This window comes from Amblyomma maculatum, chromosome 6 (assembly GCF_055883805.1).
Source record: "Amblyomma maculatum isolate TAMU_Amacu chromosome 6, ASM5588380v1, whole genome shotgun sequence".
Lineage (NCBI taxonomy): Eukaryota > Metazoa > Arthropoda > Arachnida > Ixodida > Ixodidae > Amblyomma > Amblyomma maculatum.
This window is the reverse complement of record NC_139349.1, coordinates 29,460,347-29,479,640: the sequence shown is the minus strand read 5'-3', so window position 1 is coordinate 29,479,640 and position 19,294 is coordinate 29,460,347. Positions and strand designations below refer to the sequence as shown.

General features: G+C 48.9%; 1 protein-coding gene across 1 annotated transcript; it reads right to left on the bottom strand.

Moving 5' to 3' along the window:
• Positions 1–13,278: 13,278 nt before the first annotated feature.
• On the bottom strand, positions 13,279–17,716 carry LOC146185346 (uncharacterized). The gene has a single exon (XM_084606296.1). It carries the CDS (start codon positions 17,489–17,491, stop codon positions 13,391–13,393), a length of 4,101 nt encoding a protein of 1,366 aa, XP_084462422.1. The 5' UTR covers positions 17,492–17,716; the 3' UTR covers positions 13,279–13,390.
• Between the last annotated feature and the right edge of the window lie 1,578 nt (positions 17,717–19,294).

Here is a 19,294-nt window from a genome sequence, read left to right as displayed (position 1 = left end):
AAAATACTAGAGGTTAGCAAGGTGACTCTGAACAGCTCTGAATTGGTTGCACCGTGATAGGCCTAACCGTTGTTTTTATACTCTCGGTCCAAATTAGGACACCATGTATGTATATATATATATATATATATATATATATATATATAAATTGTAGAGGTGCGTTCATTCAGGTGTACAGCACCGCCAAAACAGCGGCTAACTTCTTCGTCTTCGCCCGCGCTGACACGCTGGTGCATGCCCTCACCCTCCCCCCTCCCTTTTGAGACGGAGCCATCTTGGCGAATTATGGGGCCGAAAGGACAGAGGGTTCGTAACAGGGCTTCACTTGGTCGAGACCGACACTTTCGCGACCGCGCGGACGCAAGTCCGCAGAGGGCGAAAAAGGCCCAACTATGCAATTGCCGCAGGTGTCGGTTGAAGGCGTGGTTGGGATCGTGATACCGAGCAAGCAGGTTCTTTGAAAGGCCAGGGGTTGGAACCCAGAGCCACACCATGATTTGAGGGGATACGAAGAAGCCTTGCCGGTTTCACTGTGGTGTTGTTGCCACTGGTTTTCCATCGTACGCGAGCTGACGGCGTTCTTCTGCGTACTTGGCGTCTTCCGAGAGTGGCGTGACTGGCGTCGATTCAGAAACGTCAAAGCGGTAGGGAAGGAGTGTACGTGCTATTGTGCAGGTTGGCTCGCGTCATGCGAGAGGTATTGGGATCAATACCCAGCACCTCTACCAATCGTAGGTGTGCGCTTAATGAAGCACTCGAGATGAATCGAGCTGCTCAGGAGGAATTTGCAGCGGAGCGTCAGGCGTAGAAACCACCAAGACAGCGTCCAGCCTCTTCGTCTTCGGCGTACCAACCCACTGGTGCTTGCCGGGGGCTGTAACGATGACGATTAGCACACACGATACGTACGTACGTACGTACGTACCGTCTTTGCCAAAAGTAACCAGGCTGCGTGTTTTGCTTCTCGCTTATATTCTCAAGGCAACATGGATCCCTAGAGGATCATAACGTTTTGGTAAGTGAGGACAGGAGCTTCCATTTACTTTGCACCGATTTACAGCCTCAGAAGGGGGTATAAATTCCCTGCTACTCGACTAAGCAGAACATGCAGCCTGGTTACTTTTATCAAAGACGGTACATACATACATACATACATACATACATACATACATGCATACATACATACATACATACATACATACATGCATACATACATACATACATACATGCATACATACATACATACATACATACATACATACATACATACATACATACATACATACATACATGCATGCATGCATGCATGCATACATACATACATACATACATACATACATACATACATACATACATACATACATACATACATACATACATACATACATACATGCATGCATGCATACATACATACATACATACATACATACATACATACATACATACATACATACATACATACATACATACATACATACATACATACATCATGCATACGTACATACATACATACATACATACATACATACATACATACATACATACATACATGCATGAATGCATACATACATACATACATGCATGCATACATACATACATACATACATACATACATACATACATACATACATACATACATACATACATACATACATACATACATACATACATACATACATACATACATGCATACATACATGCATACATACATACATACATACATACATACATACATACATACATACATGCATGCATGCATGCATGCATACATACATACATACATACTGTGAGCCTTCTGTGGACCTTCTTTCATTTGTACATGCCATCATCATCTTCTTTCATTTGTACATACCATCATCATCGTCCCGCAGCGCCGGCTCTGGCGCGTGCCTGGGTTGGTGACCGGATTAAAACGCTGGACAAGGCTTCGCTGTCCTTGCCGCCACGACCTCGCCGTCTTGACCTAGCCTTCTTCCACAAGTGGTGGAGGTGAGAATTGATCCCCTTGCTGTTTTGTGCCCTGCCTCTCGCTGGAGCTACGTTCCGGTCGCTGTTTACCGCCTGCCACCATCGTTATGTCTACCGAGAGCACCCAAGAATCGGCAGGACCCTCTACCTCGGCTGCACCACCCCCTCCGACTATGCCCGCACGACAACGCGACCCGCCGCTGTTCGCTGGTCGTCGCGACGAAGACGTCGATGACTGGCTGGACACCTATGAACGCTGCAGTAACTACAACCGGTGGGACGACGCTCTAAAATTTCTGAACGTTTCTTTCTACCTCATTGAGGTCGCCAGAAGGTAACTCTATCATTACTGAAGGTAACTCTATCGTTCGCCGACGGCCTTATCGGGTTTCCCTCTCTGAACGAAAGGTAATTGAAGAAAATGTAAATGACATGCTCCATCGCAATATTATTCGTCCCTCGACAAGTCCATGGTCCTCCCCAGTAGTGTTAGTTAAAAAAAAGGACGGCTCGGTACGCTTTTGTGTTGATTACCGCGCACTCAACAAAATTACCCGCAAAGATGTATACCCAATGCCAAGAATTGATGACGCCCTTGACTCTCTCCAAGGCGCCCAATATTTCTCGACTTTGGACCTCCGCTCGGGTTATTGGCAAATACCTATGCACGAGGACGATAAAGAAAAAACCGCTTTCGCAACTCCCGATGGCCTTTACGAATTTAATGTTATGCCTTTCGGACTTTGTAACGCACCAGCGACATTTGAAAGGATGATCGATACTGTGCTTCGTGGCCTAAAATGGAGAACCTGTTTATGCTACTTGGATGACATTGTCATCTTTTCGTCAACTTTTAACGACCATCTCACGCGCCTGAATGAGGTCCTCACGTGTCTCGCTTCAGCGGGCCTTCAGCTCAACACCAAGAAGTGCCACTTTGCACAGAAGGAAATTAAAATATTGGGACATCTAGTCAGCCATGACGGCATTCGTTCAGACCCTGAAAAAATTATCGCGGTCTTGAAATTTGCTCGTCCACAACGGACTACAGAATTGCGCAGTTTTCTCGGCCTGGCGTCTTATTTCCGGCGTTTTATAAAGCATTTTGCAAGTATTGCTGCTCCCCTCCATCAACTACTTAAAGCACGCAGCCCTTTCGTGTGGACTGAACAGTGCGAAGCTGCTTTTAATAACCTGAAGCACGCCCTCACATCAGACCCTGTTCTTGGCCACTTCAGTGACAGCGCTCCAACCATCCTGCACACTGATGCCAGTGGTATCGGTCTTGGCGCTGTACTTCTGCAGCGCGATGCAACTTCGCGTGAGAAAGTGATTGCCTTCGCCAGTCGGACTATGACTCCAGCTGAGAAAAACTACACTATTACAGAACAGGAGTGCCTTGCCGTCGTCTGGGCTGTCCAAAAGTTTCGCCCTTACCTATACGGTCGGCACTTCACAGTTGTGACCGATCACCATGCTCTTTGCTGGTTGTCTTCGCTCAAAAATTTGACAGGCCGACTTGGCCGTTGGATTCTACGCCTGCAAGAATACGATTTTGACGTCATTTATAAATCGGGTCGCCAACACCAAGACGCCGACGCTCTTTCTCGCTGTCCACTTTCGGAATCGGCTTGCTGTTTTTCTTCCCAATGCATTTCCACCTATGACCACAGCCGACCATCTCTTTCCCCGACGTATATCACAACAGTTTCATTTGACGACGCAGAGAACAAACACACTCTCCGCTCACAGCAATTAGCCGATGCCTACTGCCGTCCCATCATCGATCGCCTTATTGGCGCTTCGGACCCACCCAATGCTCGGCTTCGCCGACAACTTCGCAATTTCAAGCTCGAAGATGGCATCCTACTCCGCTTCGTGTATTGCACTGATGGAACTCGCTGGATACCAGTCGTGCCGCATGTGCTTCGTCAACGAATACTGGCGGCTCTCCACGATGACGCTACTGCAGGTCACCTTGGTATTGACAAAACCTACGACCGCGTGAAAAAACGATTCTTTTGGCCTGGCCTATCTTCCAGCGTTGCCAAATACGTCGCATCCTGCCCTCTATGCCAACGTCGCAAACGGCCGACTTCTTCACCCGCTGGCCTTCTACAACCCGTTCCCTGTCCCGCCACGCCATTCGACGTAGTCGGCATCGATTTATATGGTCCCCTACCTCTCTCCGAGGGGGGTAACCATTGGATTATAACAGCTGTCGACCACCTTACACGCTATGCTGAGACAGCACCTGTACCGACCGGTTCCGCTCAAGAAGTAGCAAATTTCTTTTTGCAATCAATTGTATTGCGTCATGGCGCTCCTCGGGTGCTCCTAAGTGACCGCGGGACGGCCTTCTTATCGACAGTCGTTGCCGAAGTTCTTTACGCGTCATCCACCCTTCACAAGACAACCTCGAGCTACCATCCCCAGACTAACGGGCTGACTGAGCGATTTCACCGCACCTTATCGGATATGTTCTCCATGTATATCACACCGGATCATCGAAATTGGGACACTATTCTACCATTCGTCACTTTCGCCTATAACACAGCAGTACAACGGACTACCGGTTATTCTCCATTTTTCCTCGTTTATGGCCGTCCTCCCACTACAATTCTCGACGCTTCCTTCTTCTCTACGCCCGACTACTCCACATCGGTACCTACCCAGTTCTTATCTCGTGTGGCCAGATGCCGTCATCTTGCCCACCTCAACACAGCAGCGTGCCAGGAAGACCGCAAGAGCCGCTACGATTCTACGCATCGCGTGGTCTCTTATCGTCCCGGTGACGAAGTACTGCTTTATACTCCACTGCGCACCCCTGGCCTTAGTGACAAATTCCACCACCGCTACCTTGGTCCCTACAAGATCATCAGCCAAACTTCTCCAGTTAACTACAAAGTCGCGCCTGTTGATCCCCCAGCCGATCGACGCCACCGTGGAACTGAAATTGTCCATGTCTCTCGCTTGAAACCGTTTGTGCGCCGCGGTACATCGGTTAGTTAGGAGCGGCCAGGCTGGCCGCTTCCGACCCCCCGGGCAGATGGTGTGAGCCTTCTGTGGACCTTCTTTCATTTGTACATGCCATCATCATCTTCTTTCATTTGTACATACCATCATCATCGTCCCGCGGCGCCGGCTCTGGCGCGTGCCTGGGTTGGTGACCGGATTAAAACGCTGGACAAGGCTTCGCTGTCCTTGCCGCCACGACCTCGCCGTCTTGACCTAGCCTTCTTCCACATACATACATACATACATACATACATACATACATACATACATACATACATACATACATGCATACATACATACATACATACATACATACATACATACATACATACATACATACATACATACATACATACATACATACATACATACATACATGCATACATACATACATACATACATACATACATACATACATACATACATACTAGCCTGAAGGCTCGAACCGCTATCGCAAACTGGCCTCCAACTTAAGTAGCTGATGGATGCAACACCGGAAGCGAAATGGCATGACATTTCTCCAAAATGTATGTATGTATGTTCTAGGAGACCATTTTTCTCAATTTGGATTACGGGGACAGGGGTGACTACTCGACTGAACTAGTTGTGCATGCTACGCGCTTAAGGTGGTGATTAAGGGAGTAGCAAAGTGCAGTTACGCGAATGAAGATCGATCTGCAAGGGGAGCCTGGAGCCGTTAACCGTGTCGCGTCATACCTCCAAACGCAGAAGTTGAATCACCCCAACCCCCTATTCCTGCATTTTTTCGCAATAGAATATGTATAGTAGTATTGGATCGATAGCAAGCGCTATAGTTTCTGGTAACCCGAATAGGTGGTGGTGACTATGATTTATTTTTTGGGGAGGGGTACTGGTCACGTAACCCGAATATAATTCAACCTAAGTGCAGCACATGGAGACAAACACCTTCACTTCTCCTATTGGTATAACATCGATGAAACTCAAAACGAAATAATGGAAGGAGAACAAAGGCTGGCAAATCTCCCGACATCATTCGTGTATCAAAGAATGGGGCATCGATGAAGGACTTAGATTTTTCGGGGTTCGGTCCTATAGCACAGCTTGCTGGAGCCGAATTTACAATTAGCGATTCCGAGTGCGCCGAAGCATTACAAGAAGTGAAGAGAGTCGTTTTACCTGTGTGAGCGGCATAGGCGAGGAGACCACAGCACAGTCGACGTAACACAGACGTGCGCCGAAGGATAAAGTGCATTATCCGCTTGGAAGTAGCCGCGGAAGCCAAACGCCGTGATATTAAGTGATGATATCACCAGGAGCAACCAGTGCAGCTTATTCACTCTTAAAGGCTCCTAAAGCGATCATCCAATAACTGCAGCGGCGACTGATCGATGAAATTGAGTCGCCATATTATTTTAAGTTTTTTTTTTCAGCATAATAAAACTGAAGAAGTGGTCATCGTTTTATTTTTTTTTTTCAAAGCTGCAAAAAAATACCCAGACGCTGACCATCTGAGCTGGGGAGATAACATTTCGGCTCCCACTGGAAACCTTGGTCATGGTGAATAAAGAATTCCGTGCTCGTAGCCGAAAGCCTTAAAGCATGTCAAAGTCTTAAAGCATGTAGGGTAACTTGATACTTCTGGCATTATATGGTTTAATGGCGCGTAGTAAATATGCGCAATGCATGAAGTAATAGCGATATCAATAAAACTGACGTCATGCTGCGACAGTTGCACAAAAAACATTTTAAGGAGTGGAGCTCAAAACCGCGCTGTTAGTTCCTTTGCTCGAGTGATTCACTGTCGCACTGCGAACTTTGCTCTAAGAATAAAACATATCTTAGGAGCTCCGTTACTTGGACGTTAGCATGCAGGCGAGACAGAAGAGACGGTAAATGACACTGCGCGAGTTTTCTGGTGCCAGAAATATAAAGAGAGCATGGGGGCAGGAAGTTTAGGCGCTGTGTAGAGAAGCGAGCATGCAAAACCGTGACAGCGCAATAGTTCTTATGAGGCACCGAGCCTCTGCTTCTGAAGATATGATTTGTGTGCAAGTAGAGGGCGTCAATATTGGCCATTATTTATGCAGAACGGTGCATGAGCGTGCAGTCGTCCTCGCTCTGCAGGTCGATCCATCGTGTTGCCTGTGCTTTGTATTCTTGCTGCTGTATAATACGAGGCGCTGTTTGTCGACAGACATGAGCCCACGCGACTAATTGTAAGCGCGAGCAGATTTCCGCTTGAATGTTCCTGTAATGGCAGGCATTATTAGAGCCAGCGTTTATGATGATTTTTTACCCACGGAGGCTGTGTTAAGGAGAGTGTTATACAGGCATATAAATTCGTTTTGAATGGAAACGCGCACGTTACACGGGCGGATGGAAACAGACGGGGAGAAGCGGACAAAAATATTGTATCGTAGTGATCTTACATTGGCCATGTGCTTTCTATCAGCTGCTTTTAAACAAGAACCACAAAGCATGTTGCTGCTAGAAAGAATTACTGCCTCTCTCGTAATAGAGAGTAGTTGTTAGCACGAGACGGTTATAGGCTTAGTACATTGAAGGCAGAAGCGAGAAGTCTTCTCTCGTGGCATATAAGTCGCTTAGCGATCGCTTCCTGCGAGACGCTTCCTACCTCTCTTTTCATCAAGCTTCATTGCTCGTCTTAAGAAGTGGTGACGATGACGGCCCTGGAATGCAGGATGGCGCAGAAGCACACGCGCTCACGACGCGACGCAGGCCAGTCAAGAATGTAGAAGAAGCAGAGCTTCGGAGTGCTCCCCAAGCGTGTGTATAGAAAAAAACACGGAGAGTAAATTGAACACCGATATTTCGACACTGCCCCGCCGGGGTGGTGCAGTGGTAAGACGCCCGACTACTGTGCCGGAGTTCCCGGGATCGAATCCCGGCCTCGGCGGCTGCGTTTCGATGGAGGCGAAACGAAGTGGCGTCCGTGTGCTGTGCGATGTCAGCGCACGTTAAAGATCCCCAGGTGGTCGAAATTACTCCGTAGCCCTCCACTACGGCCCCCCTTTCTCTCTATCCACTTTCACTCCCACCTCCATCCCTTCCCTTACGGCGCGGTTCAGGTGTCCACAGAGCAAGTGTGACAGATACTGCGCCTTTCCCTTCCTATGAACCAACCAACCAACCAAGGGAATCTACATGTTGCGCCGCGGCACAGGATTAGGGTGGTCCTGGCCTTTGAATGGGAGCTTCCTGCCGCCCGCTAAACGCCAAGGTTGCCAGCTGAAGTAACGGCACCGTTTTGTGCCCCAAGTGAACCGACATGGCCGAGCGCTGTGATGCAGGAGAGAGTCAGCGCTCGTACATTGCGGCGGTCCAACTTCTTCTTCGATGCTCACTGCATGAAATTTTAGTTGCACACTGCGGTGAATATTAGGTGATAACTTATACAGCTCATTCGGTCGAAAAGCAGTTGGCGTAGTAGTAGTAGTAGTAGTCTGCACCGCGTGTCGGAAATAATCGGAGGGGTCAAAATGATCACAAGGTACCCAATAATAATAATAATAATAATAATAATAATAATAATAATAATAATAATAATAATAATAATAATAATAATAATAGGTTCACAGGAAGGAAAAAGCGCAGTATCTATCACACTTGTTTCTGTGGACACCTGATCCGCACCGTAAGGGAAGGGAGGAAGGTGGGAGTGAAAGTAGAAAGAGAGAAAGAGGAGCCATAGTGGAGAGTTATGGAGTAATTTCCACCACCTGGGGATCTTTGGTGAAGGGTGGCAGTTCCTGGCCCTACGGGGCTATGACGGTAGGTCAACGCCGCTTGCGGCGGGGGCTTGCCAGCCAGCCATCGAATTTCTATCTGTTGTAGGTCATAATTGCACCCGCCACCGCTTAGGTGGTGGGCGACGTCTGTTTTTGCAGCGCGCGTCTTTCTCTCCCTCTTCATTTTCCTTTCTTCTCTATTTTTCCTTCTGTCCGCACGAGGCAGCAGAGGTGCCCCGCCGGGGTGGTGCAGTGGTAAGACGCCCGAATACTGTGCCGGAGTACCCGGGTTCGAACCCGACCTCGGCGGCTGCGTTTTGATGGAGGCGAAACGAAGAGGCGTCCATGTGCTGTGCGATGTCAGCGCATGTTAAAGATCCCCAGGTGGTCGAAATTACTCCGTAGCCCTCCACTATGGCTCCTCTTTCTCTCTTTCCACTTTCACTCCCACCTTCCTCCCTTCCCTTACGGCGCAGTTGAGGTGTCCACAGAGAACAAGTGAGACAGTTACTGCGCCTTTCCCTTCCTATAAACCAATCAAGGCAGCGGAGGTGGCTCAGCTACAGAGCCAGTAGCAGGCCTGCGCATTTTCTTTTCCTTCTTCCTAGAGCCACAACAATAACAACAACAACAACTGACATCGCGTAGCACGCGGACACCTCTTTGTTTCGCCTCCATCGAACCCGATAATGCTAATTAAGAAAATTTAGAGCATGTAATTGATCGATAAAATAATTAAAGTAACCAAAGATAAAAAATCGAAAAAAAAAAAGGTGTTCAAAGGTGGCAAAATGTTCAGAATGAAAAGCGAATGCTTTATGAGGCTAATTAAGAATATTTAGAGTGTATAATTGATCAGTCAGGTGATTATAAAATAGTTGAAATAATGAAAATTGGTAAATGGGGTTTCAAAGGCGCCAAAAAATGCTCAGAATGAAAAGCGGAGGCTTGATGATGCTGATTAATAAATTTAGAATGTATTTGATTAATTATTAAAATATTTGAAAAAAAAAATTGGAAAAGGAGAATTCCGAGTTATAATGACTCGTGGCTCGCAGTCATAATACTCGCTAGCATGACTAAGCATTTCAAAAAGCAGCATATACTACTAGGACGGATTTTCATGTCACATGCTACAAGCATGACTCAGAACTTAACAGGAACATACTATAACGAGTGTAGTCTAAAACATTATGTGTAATTGTGACTGATATGTCATAAACATGATTCATGACTCGCATTTTTGTTCATTACTAATAACTGATTGACGTTCATAGACAAAGGCCGACAGTGAGCCTAGTGCGATCGCACTCGACATTACCTATCCCGAGATAGGACTTGATGTAGCGAGAGTTCAATGTAAACTACAATTAACTAATTAACGGCTATAAACAGACTAAATATAAGCTATCCTATGATATATAAAGAAATTGTAGCCAAAGTTCAAGCATTCAATCACAGTTAACTAATCAACGTAAGGGAAGGGAGGAAGGTGGGAGTGAAAGTGGATAGAGAGAAAGAGGAGCCGTAGTGGAGGGCTACGGGGCAATTTCGATCACCTGGGGATCTTTAACGTGCGCTGATATTATTATTATTATTATTCTATTAGCAAATATCGGCAATTAGTGGACTACAATCTTACTAGCTACAAGCTATGCTGTAGCTAGTAACATTGTAGCCTTAAGCTCAAGTGTTAATCACAATTAATTAGTCAACAGCTATCAATAAAGACCACCAATTAGAATATTGCAATCGTACCAGACATAAGGTATCCTGTAAATATGACTTGATGTTGTAACTTAAAGTTAAATTGGTCATCACAATTAACTAGTTAACCGTTAATAACTAAAACCATTAATTAGTGTGCTAGCAGACACTCAAATAAACAAGAACAACTAATTTATTGAGGTCGCATTAGGAAATTAGGTGGATGTCAGTCCGCAAGAAGAACGCGCCTGTGCGAACTCCGCTTTTGCGATGCGTGTCCGTTCTATCGCTCGGTCCAGCAGCTTCGACTGACGCTCTCCGTATTCACATTTCACACCTTCACATCCGTTCTTCCCACGGTTATATCCCTGGTACCGGCACGTACACCAGTCACACACACGTCAGAGAGGGCTCTCTCTCTCTCTCATCATGTGATCTTGCTCTGCGGTTTCGTGTGCTGCGGCGACGGCCGTGAGAAAGTTCGTTTCATCGTGGTTCGTTTTAGCCTTGGCTGGGCGCGGTGTCGGATAGCGGTGTCAGCGTTCGATGGTCAAGGTAGACAATGCCTAAACGGGCGCTTTGGTCGGCGTAGTCTGCGTAGCGCTGACAAGTGTGTTGAAAACTTAAACAAAATAAGTTGTGCAATGATATACAATGATATACAATAGCAATGATATACAAGTTTATTAATCAATCACAGTTAATTAAATAACGGTAATTAGTTAAGACTTCCAAATAGTCAATCGCAATTATACTCGACGTAAGCCATCCAACGATATATGACAATGTTGCAGCGTAATAATAGTAATAATTGGTTCACGGGAAGGGAAAGGCGCAGTATCTGTCACACTTGCTCTGTGGACACCTGAAATGCGTCGTAAGGGAAGGGACAAAGGTGGGAGTGAAAGTGGAAAGAGAGAAAGGGGAGCCGTAGTGGAGGGCTACGGAGTAATTTCGACCACCTGGGGATCTTTAACGAAAAGTTCATTTTTATTCACAAGCTACTATAATAGTAATTACTGCCTACAATTACTTTAGTGCGATTATATTCGACATACGTTTACCACTGTTATAACAATTGTGGTATTGTACTTCAAAAATTCAGAGTGCGCTTTGGCTCACTAAAGTGGTTCAAGGGGGAAGCTTTCCACACCGCGTTGCTTAGACATTGACTGCGAGACCGTCAGATTGACTAGAACTGGAGCAGATACTGCACCTATTCTTTGCTGCAAACCAAATTTAAACGCTGCTGATGCCTGCTGTACTGCGTCTATTTCTATATATGCTCTGCGGTGCGGCGTTAGAGGAAGTGGCAAATGAAAGGCGCCGCACGGACGTCTGGATCAAACGCCCAGCGGGGTCAGCCATGACGTCATGACCAGATGGGACGTCATTACCACTTTCGGTTATTAGACATGACCGAATACGACGTCATGATGACGTCGCATCCGGTCATGACGTTATAGTTAATGATATCACCATGTGACGGCCGGATTTGCTACGCGACGCCGTACCTAAACATGAGCAAGACAGAAATAGAGAACATAGAATATTGACAAAATGCGTCAAACGAGCTCTGGGACTCCTCATATCCACGTTGACGAAGCGGCTTGAGAAAAGGGGGGCTCAGAAGAGGTGGGTTGAGCTCGCAAAAAGGGTGGGAATATCCCAATTGGAGCGGCTCGGCCAGTCTGAAACGGGCAGGACAATACTCGAATGGGTAGGATTCTGGCTAGAAAGTAGCACGCAGAAGATGGTAAACATCCCGCCGGGAATCAGGGCCAAGATACGCGTACCACCTATGTCGCGAAACATGCAACCCGAGTATAACAAAGAAAGGCGAGAGCATAGGGCTAAGGCCTAAGAGAGGAAGCGTTGTTGTGGCTGTCGGTTTTACTCTCTGTCTGGTGTTTGACGGGTGACCGAGGGTACTTGCTTGTGTTGGGTGTTGCCTGTTGTCGGTCGGTTTCGCAAGCCGCAGAACAGTCTACCGTTACCAGTGGCGAGTGGCAAGGGCATCGGAGCGACCCGGGCGAAGTTGATCGGCGTGCCCCGGCAACAAGGCTGTCGGCAGAGATCCTGACCTGGCGAGTGGAACCCGAGGCACGTGAGGCTACCTGGCGCCCGGACACTGTACGTGAGCTTGGAGGAACCTGGTGAACGAGCGCGCCCGGCATCCGAGCCACATGCGAGCAGCTCGTCTTCCCGGCGCATTGTCTGATGGCGGGGGTGCTGTTGTGCCTGGCCAAAGCCGCCTAGAAATTCAGCCGTTCGCCGAAGAAGTTTGGCGTCCGGCTGAATTTCTAGGCGGCTTTGGCCAGGCACAACAGCACCCCCGCCATCAGACAATGCGCCGGGAAGACGAGCTGCTCGCATGTGGCTCGGATGCCGGGCGCGCTCGTTCACCAGGTTCCTCCAAGCTCACGTACAGTGTCCGGGCGCCAGGTAGCCTCACGTGCCTCGGGTTCCACTCGCCAGGTCAGGATCTCTGCCGACAGCCTTGTTGCCGGGGCACGCCGATCAACTTCGCCCGGGTCGCTCCGATGCCCTTGCCACTCGCCACTGGTAACGGTAGACTGTTCTGCGGCTTGCGAAACCGACCGACAACAGGCAACACCCAACACAAGCAAGTACCCTCGGTCACCCGTCAAACACCAGAGTAAAAATTTCAAATTCAATTAGCAAAATTGTTGTCCCCTTTTTGTTCCCACTACAACAAGAGACAAGTGTATAGGATGCAGTGCACAAGGTTCAAACAACAATTTTGCACATTATGGATACATTAAACAGCAAAGAAGATTAATAATCTGTAATGGAAAAAAGTCTCCTTGAAATCACTTAGACCGTAGACCATGACTGAGGAAGCAAGGAGGTCCTTTAATTTTTCCCAGTCTGCCCGCGAACATAACAGTCCGTCGCGAAGCAAGAGAAGGTAAGCAACGCGGAGTCACTGCAGGAAGCGCGGCCTAGAAGGCCCGACTTAGAGCGTCTGCGTTCGCGTTCAACCTCCCCTTTTTATAGCGGACAACGAGATTGTGCTGCTGGAGTGTCATGCTCCACCTCAGCAAACGGCCGCTTTTAGACGACATGTTACTTAACCATGTTAGCGGGCAGTGATCCGTTTCCACAATAAACTTAGAACCGGAGACATAGCAGGCGAGCCTTTGAACGGCCCACACCAGGCAGGCGCACTCTTTTTCAGAGGTGCTGTACGCCTCTTCTCTACAACTGAGTTTGCGGCTCAAGAATAAAACTGGTCGTTCATGACCATTAGCATCTTCTTGGCATAGCACCGCTCCCATGCCGCGATCACTCGCGTCACACTGAATAATGAAGCCCTTGGAAAAGTCTGGCGCCGTTAGAACTGGCTTATTGCTCAAGGCTTGTTTCAGCCTCTGAAACGCGTTCTCTTTCTCCGAGTCCCACATCACTTTGACGGGCTCAGATTTCCGGAGTGCGTCTGTTAGCGGGCTGGCAAGGTCAGAGTAGTCTCTCACATAGTGTTGGTAATAACCAGCTAAACCCAAAAAGGCCCTTATCTCAGTCTTAGTGGTTGGCCGGGGATAGTTCACAATAGCTGCTACCTTGATGTCTGAAGGTCTACGCAGGCCGCGCCCCACCACATGGCCCAGATAAGTCACTTCCGCACAACCTAGGTGACATTTAGCCGGTTTCGCAGTAAGACCCGCCTCTTTCAACCTGCTCAACACGACTCGCAAGTGCTCCACATGTTCCTCCCAAGTATCTGAAAAGATGGCCACATCGTCGAGGTATGGTAACGCGAAATCGCCCAAGCCATGAAGCACTCGATCCATCAGACTGGAGAAACAATACGGCGCGTTTTTGAGTCCAAAACTCAACATAACTGGGCGGAACGTTCCGAATGGAGAAACAAATGCGGCGTAACGGCTAGCTTGTTCTGTAAGAGGTACTTGCCAATAGCCTCTGACTAGGTCTAGCGTAGAGATGTAATTTGCCTTCGACACTGTCTCCACCCTTTCTTCCAGGTTCGGTATTGGATATGTCTGATCTCGGGTTATCGCGTTCAAACGCCGATAATCGACGCATGGCCTCGGATCTTTTCCTGGGACCTGGACTAGTATTAGGGGCGATGTGTAGTCGCTCTCACTTGGTACTATAACCCCCAAGTCACGCATGCGCTGGATCTCTTCAGCCATGATTTTCTTTTGCACAGGTGAACATCGATACGGTTTACTACGAATCGGTTCCTGCGATGTCAGCTCGATGTCGTGCTCTACGACCGTTGTTTTTCCGGGACGGTTCGAAAAAACCTCTTGAAATTCTGAAACGATTCCCTTTAAATCTTCCTTTTGGGTGGCGCCTAGACGTGCGTCCAACATCAACTGATCCAACATTACCTCTAAACCACACGCTCTCATGTCGGCCGTCGTCAGGATTTCCTCCCCTTCCTCATCGGCCGCGTTCAAAGTCAAGTTTACAATTGCCTGACGCTGAATGTATGGTTTCATCAGGTTGCTGTGATAAATTTTGTTGGGCCGTCTTCCCAATTTCACTTCATAGTTAGTATCAGAAAGCTTCGATACAATCTTTGCTGGCCCTTCCCATTGAACTTCGAGCTTGTTTTTCTTTGAGGGCCGAAGAAGCATCACTTGGCTGCCTACCTCAAATGTGCGTTTTTTTGCTGACTTGTCGTAGTACTCCTTCGACAAGATTTTCGCCGCCTTCATATGGCTTTCTACAATATCCTTTGTTTTCCCCAGCCTCTGAAGTAGGTTGAGGACGTATGAGACTACATTTGAGTCTTCCTCGCCGCCCTCCCAAGACTCTCGCAGCATGCGCAGCGGAGTTCTCAAGCTTCGGCCATACACAAGCTCTGCTGGGCTAAAACCTGTGGTCTCGTGGGGAGCAGATCTCAAGGCGAACATAGCGGCGGGAATGCAGGCCTCCCAATCACACTTGCGCTCAAAACACAGGGCTCTCAATATTCGCTTGAGTACCGAGTGCATTCGTTCCACGGGGTTAGATTGCGGGTGATGGATCGAACTGTGCACCACTCTGATTCCGCATTTATCCAAAAAGGTGGAAGTTAAGCAGCTGGTGAATACGCTGCCGTTGTCACACTGAATCTCGGAAGGGAACCCTACGCGTGCGAAAATTGAGAGCAGAGCGTCCACGACCTGGGGAGAATTTAGCTCCTTAAGTGGTACCGCCTCTGGGAACCTGGTCGCGACACACAGGGCAGTCAGAACATACCGGCAACCGTTCGTTGATCCCGGCAGAGGACCTACAATATCGATCACCAGTCGCCGAAAGGGTTCTGTTATGACTGGCACCAACTTCATTGGCGCCTTCCATTTGTCAGTGGATTTGCCCACTCTCTGGCAGGTGTCACAAGAGCGCACGAATTGTTCAACATCTTTCCAACAATACGGCCAATAAAACTCCTGAGCAATTCTAGCTTTGGTCTTTTTCAAGCCAAGATGTCCTGCCCACGCATTTTCGTGCGCGAGTTCCAGTAACTGCCCGCGATACTTCCGAGGAATCAAAAGCTGCTCATATTTGAGACCCTGCTTATCTGTGTAGCTGCGGTACAATAAGCCTGATCTCTCATAAAATTCAACTCCCTTTTTCCTCACACCCAGTTTGACGCTCTTCACTAAATCGGCGATCGAGCAGTCTTCCTGCTGCTCGAGAATGAGAGTTTCCTTTTTAACTGCAGCCAGCGCTTGCCAGCCGGTGGAAATCGGAGCGAGAGTTGAGCTCGCGTCGCCTGGCGGCGCCGCGTCTACAGCGCAGGCATCATTCTCAGCCACGTCCAAACACGGCTCGCTCACACCTTCTCCCGCGCTCCGCGTTCCCTGCCGTGCCGTCTCACCACTCAAGTTACCCTGCTCGTCCGGTGTGCCGCAGCGCGGTTCGCTCACCGATGCAAGATCAAGTTGCCTCGACAGATTGCGCGCTTTGGATCGCGTGAGGGCCATGTACGCCACGTCGGCAAAGAATGATTTGCCCTGTTCCTTTAGAAGCTGCTCCGAGCTGTTTGAGAAGAGGTAGGGAAATTGCTCCGGGAGGGCGGCAGACACAGCGGCTTCTGTGTTTAGTTTACCAAATTCTCCTTCAATGGTGACCATCGCAATCGGTAGACAGACGCTCTGCTGCTCGGCCACTTGCTGTATCCAAGCGCATTCTCCCGTAAACTCACTCGGGGATACCAAAGACTGGTGGACAACGTCCATAGTTGCTGCCGAGTCCCGAAGTGCTCTGCATTTTTTTCCGTTTACCTTAATCTCCTGCATATATGGCTCCAACAGACGCAGGTTTTTGTCTGTTTCCCGAATGGTCGCCAACACAACTCTCTGTTTGCAGTACGCTGCAAGGTGCCCTTCCCTTTTGCAGTTATAGCATTTCAACGGTTTGCGTTTTTCAAAAGAACGTGTCGCATCGTTGCCCTGTTTGGGAACATCATTAGCCCCCTGAGACTCATTCTGCCTCTCCCTTACAGTTTCTTTTGTAAGAGACGAGTCTTTACGAAACTCACGACGCGTGAATGGCTTCCGTTCGTCGGACCTCCTCGGAAAGCCATCTTTCCTGTCAGTTTTCTCTACGCGCACTGCCTTGTTGTGCAAGCTTCGGCGGGCGTAATATTCTTCCGCTAACTCTGCTGCCTTGTTTAGCTTAACCTCCGTTAGCTTATCTAGCAACCAGAGCCTGACATCATCATCGATACAACGGTAGAATTGCTCTAACGCGATGCATTCCACGAGCTTATCGCGATCGTTGTAAACCTCTTCGCCCTTGAGCCACTCAACTAGGTCGGCCTTCAGACGGAACGCGAAGTCAACATGCGACTCCTTACCCTTATGAGCATATCGGAACCTCTGCCGGAAGGCTTCAGGCGACAATTTGTACTTCCGCAGTAGTGCCTCCTTGACATCACTGTAGCTTTCGAAAGCCTCTTTCGACAGGCACGTGATTACGTCAGATGCCTCCCCGGGAAGCAAAGCCAACAAATTCTGTGCCCAGAGGGATGGCTCGATGTCATTCCGTTCGCACACATGCTCAAATTTTACGAGGAATTTAGCCATATCCTCGCCAATAGCAAAAGGCGGTAGTTGATCACGGATTTTGGGACTGTTAGAAAGGACTGTCGCAGAAGCTAAGCTAGGCGCTGGCGAGCCTTTGTGAAGCTCCAACTCTATCCTTTTACGCTCCAGCTGTATATTCGCCTCACGCACCCGCAATTCTTTCTCGCGAAGTTCCCTCTCCTCCTCTTTCTCGCGACGTTCCTTCTCCTCCGCCTTCTCGCGACGTTCCTTCTCCTCCTCTTTCTCGCGACGTTCCTTCTTTTCTCTCTTGAATATCATCCCAGGCCTCTGCGGCTTCCTCAACCGTCACTTCTTCTGCCTGCATGATCTCAAGAATTTCCTTTTTTCTTTTTGTTGAGCCCAAATCGATGCCCAACTCCTCACAAATTTGGAGAAGTTCTTTGACCTTGTAACTCTCCATCTTTTGCCGGCCTCTTGTTGTTTGCCTTTTTAGAATAGTGTACTTTACGTTCGCTATCTCGCTCCTAGCAAGAGATGCGCAAGCCTTTCTCACACTGATTCCCTTCTCAGCATCCCCTGGGTTTCAAAACACTTCCTGTAGGCTTGAAACACGCAAGGTTAACACAATGCTACGCTCAGCCTTTCTCTAAGCTACCCTGTGTGTTAGAGAAGTCTGGCGTTTGAGGGAAACTTCAGGTACTCACCGCGCCGAGGTGCCTGACGCCGGTCAATCCCGCAGCTGCCATCCAATGTTGTGCCGGTGGGGTTATCACACAGTAGCCCACCGTCAACAGGGTTGTGCCAAGGAGCTGGTAACGCAGCGCTCGTCACCCGTTTCGTGAACGAGGGCTGTCAGCTTCCTGGGCGGTAGCGATGAATCCGAGTCGGCGTTGGTGAGATGAAGAAAAGGCTTTATACACTATTTACATGTATTTACACAACAAGATCGGCTCTGGGGCCGAAAGCTAACATAGCCATACGCGACTGTTCTCGCGCAGCGACGGCCGGGGAGATTCCGCCGCGTCCGCACTGTCAGGGGGCGAACTGCTCCCGATGGACGCTCGTGACGAACTCACACTCGGAGTCTCGAACGGAAGCACTTGAGACTCCGTTGCCGAGAACCGTTGACGCTCAAAATGGTCCAATCCGACGGCAGCACTTTCGCAGGGCCAATGGGAGAGCTTGCTGCGCTCTCGCTTCAAATATGCCGCGGGGCGAGAAGGGGTTCACCGTCAGGGCCACGGCGCGCCGTGCTGTCTGGACGTTCAGCGCATGTTAAAACACGTCGCTTCTGTCCCTTTGGTACGGCTCGCCTCCAGTGCATTGGTGCTTTGCAGAGAAGTATCCAAAGTTTGTGAAGAAGGCGTTCGCCGAAGAAGTTTGGCGTCCGGCTGAATTTCTAGGCGGCTTTGGCCAGGCACAACACGGTAGAAGGAAAAGGAAATGCACGGGCCTGCTACTGGGTTTGTAGCTGAGCCACCTCCGCTGCCTCGTGCGGACAGAAGGGAGAAAGTAGACGAAAAATAAAAAGAAGTGGGAGAGAAAGACGCGCGCCGCAACAACAGCCGTCGTCCACCACCTAAACTGTGGCGGGTGCAATTACGGCCTACAACAGATAAAAATTGAGTGGCTGGCTAGCCCCCGCCGCAAGCGGCGTTGACCTACCGTCCCAGCCCCGTAGGGCCAGGAACAGCCACCTCCGCTGAGGAAGCGACCGGCAGACCAGGTGGCGTATTAGACGCGGCGTGCGGACAGCACGGGGCGGCTGTATCTGCGGTGGTCGACCGGGCAGGAGCATCAATGGTAGCGGCATCCAGCCGCACTAGAGATTCCAGTGCAGCG

What these genes read in the sequence shown, in the direction of transcription:
- LOC146185346 (XM_084606296.1), bottom strand. Translation starts at nt 17,491, where the DNA reads ATGGCTAAATTCCTCGTAAAATTTGAGCATGTGTGCGAACGGAATGAC.